Below are 4,342 nucleotides of genomic sequence, written 5' to 3'. Positions count from 1 at the left end.
TTTCGCATTTATAATATTAGATAGATTAGATTATTGGACGAATGGCCGCTTACGGTTAAATTCAAACGACATAATATGTAATGTCTAGCGTTTTAAATGAGGTCAAACTCCAAAATTCCATTAAAATTTTGCCACAAAACAGATTGCAAGCGGCGTTTCCGAAAAAAAAAATGGGAATCCTTTCAGAGGTTGACTATTAGCCATAGATTAGTGGTCTAATTAGTAGACGCATGACTAGTAGACTAATCGTAGTAACTTAAATAATCATTAAATCTCTTTATGTGACACTTTACATTTTATTTAGCTAGTTAAATGGTATTTTTAAATAACATTTCGAAAATTATTCATTTTATCGGAAATTTGAATGTGAGAAAATAAATTGTTTCCAGCTTTTGTTCTCGGACTATTTTATTAGAATGTAATTCTATAGGGGCGGTGGATAAGGGTTGAAATCAGAGCATTCCATTGTGGATTGTAATGTATTAGGGTGGAACGTTCGTAATGTGTGTAGTTTTTGATGAGTTTTCCCAAATTAGTTGTTACTCTTTACATAGTTTAGGATTGGTATTTTTAGGTTATGTCGAGATCAGTATAGTTTAATTACAAATTTTATTATAGTTTTAAATTAAATTATATTCTATGAGATAAAGTTTTACGATCGGTAGAAAACGAACAATTTTGTTATTCAAATTTTAAAATAAAAAGTGCAGAAAAGTCAAGTCCAATTTTTTATTTAAATCTAGTATTTAAAGTAATCTATACTAATGTAATAAAGCGTAAACACACATTACTTTGTTGCCTAAGATGTCAGCAATTACAGCATATTTTTGAATAATTATTTCTTTAATAAAGAGCCCTACACTTGCGTCACGCTTTAGGCTATATATTTTCACGCTATTAAGCTTAGGGGGTACAAGAATTGGAAAAAACCTTCATGTGGGAAAGGGATGACAAACAAGCTGCCAACATCAAGGAAGCAAGGTTGTCATGATTGTCATTTGTGCATTTGAATTTTGACATTAGCAATTGAGAATTTGACAAATGAAACAATAAAATTAAGTTTTTTATAATTTCACGCGGATGAAGTCGCATGGGAACAGCTAGTCTAAAATAAAATCGTATTTTAAACATAAACGTAGGTATAAATAGTAATTGATCACGTTTTCGTTCACATATAAAACCTTTGTAATGTAAAAAAATTAGCATTTTATAATGAGTTCATCGAAGTTTCAATTTTTCAATGCATATAAATGAACCGCAAGTAAAAGGTAACATTTAATAAAAATGTTTTCTTGTAATATAAATAGTATATATAATATACTATACTATTATAATAAAGCGTAAACACACACTTCTTTGTTGCCTAAGATCTCAGCAATTACAGCATATTTTTGAATAACTCTTTTTTTAATAAAAAGCCCTACACTTACGTTGCGCTTTAGGCTACATATTTTCAAGCTATTAAACTTAGGGGGTGAATATTTTAGATAAAACCCAAATGTGGGAAAGAGACCATAAGTTGCTGCCAACGTCAAGGAAGCAAGGTTTGTATGTTATGTCAATTTGACATTTGCAATTGATAATTTGACAGATGTAAACGATAAAATGATTTTTTTTATAATTTTATGCGGATGAAGTCGCATGGGAACAGCTAGTTAAAGTATACAAAAACCGACAAAAATGATCTAAAGTGGATATCGCCATTGGTCAAAATTAGACTATTTGTAATCTTTTTTAAACGCTTTGTGCTCTTCATGAGAGACTTCCCAAAAGAAAGAGATAGGTATTCGTCTGTATGTTTGTTTTTAATTTTCTCCGCATTCATTTTAAATTTCGAACACGTTTAACCATTTGTGTAGTCTCGTATTAATATATTTGATTGTTGCATTTTTTTAATGTTGATATTTAATCTGTATTTGCGAATCACGTGCCACAGAATGGAATCACGTCGACGCCAGTAATTACAGCTGGTACGCGACTTTTTCACTAAAAAACAAGTAAAAATAAAAATTCCAAACGTGATTCGATTCGCGGCGATAAAACATTGAATGCTTTCTGTAATCATTTACAACACTGGCCTTTTGGATTAAATTTTTTAGACTTTTTTTATATCTCTTTTAGCAAATAAATAAAAAAACTATTTGAATTAATTTCTTTTAATTTGTACTACAAAAAACATCACAACATCTCACAGCCTAGTATACTAAAAACGGTCTAAAGGCCTGTCCCACCACTGGCTGATAGAGGCTCAGCTTAAAAATGACGTCACTGTCAGATAAAGGAACAAAATCCGGTATTTCCATCACATATTTTACACGTTGGATTGTTATCAGACAAATTACAATTTGGTGGGACAGGTCCTTACTCTTGTACGATTTTTATTATAAAACATATTTCTACTTAAAGTTTAGTCTTTGTCTCTGTCTCTGTTCTTTCTTCTTGGTTCTTTTTCCTTCTGTCTTGTTCTTTTGCTTCTTTTAAGGAGTCTGGTAACTTCTGATTATTCGTCTCAGGTAGAGTCATTACAAGGAAGCCAGATAGTGTTGCCGTGCAACCGAATAATATTGTCGGTAAGTAGACGTAAAATCTCGCCTAAAAACAGATTAAAAATGGATATTATAATTAAATATTAACTATTAAGAGATAGACTATTAGTAATTAAAAATGTATTTCTATTTTAGTGCCATACCAAGTAGTTACTGACGTAACTATTGTCTGACAAAACTACTAAATATAATCTCTTTAATAAACAAATTTTGCAAATATTGTAAAGAGGAAATATATATTTCTGTATGTATTGAAAAAAATGAAAAAATGCTGCGAGTAGCTTTAAGCTATATTTTTTTTAATATTTCTTAATTCTACGCGGATGAAATCGCGAGCAACAGCTAGTCGTAGATAAAGAGATATATAATATTGCTAAATGACTGAGTCGTTTTCCAATTTAGTTCCAGAATGTGCATTTGAATAGTTTAAAAATAAATACGAATTGCAATACTATTTTCATCCTTTTTAATTCAGTTATGCAAACTCGCAGGCTTTAAGAATAGATGAAATCAATGGAGTATTTAATCTGTTGTTGATACATTAATTTATTTCGCAAATTGAAATCAATTTTGGAACGAAACTATACGGATAATGAATTTACTTTACTCGTATATCCGGTTTACTTGTAATTGAATCACGAAATACGATTGTGAAATTTGACTATTAACTTTGTAAAGGCGCTATTTTACGTATTAAATATTATTGTTACTGAAAATATTTTACGTAGTTAAATACATCTTTACATTTTATTTTCCTTTTTATTAAAGAATTGTATACTATGCATTTATGTTTTTAATATAGGCAAATCAGAAAATAATGCACTATATATTTTAATCTAGGCATCAATAGTTTCGATTCCCGCTATTCCTAACATAACCTAAAATATCCTAGTACTATTTTGTTCTATTTCTAATAAATGGTTTTTATTAAAATATTGAATATTTCTTACCAATAGTGGAGTTTGTGGTGCAATAGTGGACCCAATCTTCCCGATAGTAGAACACACAGCTAGTAATGTTGTCCTGTAGTCGGTAGGGAATACTTCAGCCGCGAACACATACAGCGAGTTGTACGCGAGTGTTATGAAAAACTTCCCGCCCAGATAAAACACAGTAGACCAATTGCCATCTGAAGAATTAAAATAAAATTGTAGATAAAACGTTTATAAGTGACTAGTTAACTAGGAAATTCTAAATAATAATTGTGTTATAGCTAGGCACCTACCAAAAATATTTAGCAAATTTTCGATTAGGCAATTGCTATTTATAACGACAAGGTTCTGTATATTTAAGTTCGAATAGCTATATAGATAGAAATATTTCTAATATATGTAAAAAACATACACATTACGTTTACATTTCTCTGTCATTCTAATATTTTCTTATAAAATATTCACGATAACTTATTCCGTATGCGTATTACGTTTGATAACTTACAAAAACAGAATCCTTTGCTTGTACCTTTACAAATTGTTTGCAATATATTCGGAGGGTATAGCTAAGGAAAAGGCTTGAAACACGTAAGAAGGCGTGAAGGAAATATTTCATATGAATAATGAAATATATTGAAAAAAAAAACTATTGAAGATTTCTGACGGTTGACTCATAACCTAAATTACCATCATTAAGGATTGTAAACTCATTTCGAGGCTTATTTATTATTGCTATTAACAGTAATCAATCAACATTTGATAAGCAGGTGAGCAAACAATCTATACTATTATAATAAAGCGTAAACACACACTTCTTTGTTGCCTAAGATGTCAGCAATTACAGCATATTTTTGAATAATTATT

At 29.9% G+C, this 4,342-nt stretch overlaps 1 protein-coding gene across 1 annotated transcript in view; it reads right to left on the bottom strand.

Moving 5' to 3' along the window:
- Positions 1-2,400: 2,400 nt before the first annotated feature.
- LOC106104795 (organic cation transporter protein-like) overlaps positions 2,401-4,342 on the bottom strand; it is a 16,548-nt gene continuing 14,606 nt past the window's right edge. The window contains exons 5-6 of the mRNA XM_013284933.1: positions 3,497-3,675; positions 2,401-2,592 (exon numbers count right to left, since the gene is read on the bottom strand). Coding sequence (XP_013140387.1) covers positions 2,401-2,592; positions 3,497-3,675 — 371 coding nt within the window. The remainder of the gene's footprint in view (positions 2,593-3,496; positions 3,676-4,342) is intronic.

Source organism: Papilio polytes, unplaced genomic scaffold (assembly GCF_000836215.1).
Source record: "Papilio polytes unplaced genomic scaffold, Ppol_1.0 DF823399.1, whole genome shotgun sequence".
Lineage (NCBI taxonomy): Eukaryota > Metazoa > Arthropoda > Insecta > Lepidoptera > Papilionidae > Papilio > Papilio polytes.
The sequence above is the reverse complement of the archived record's forward strand: the minus strand, read 5'-3'. Positions and strand labels throughout refer to the sequence as shown.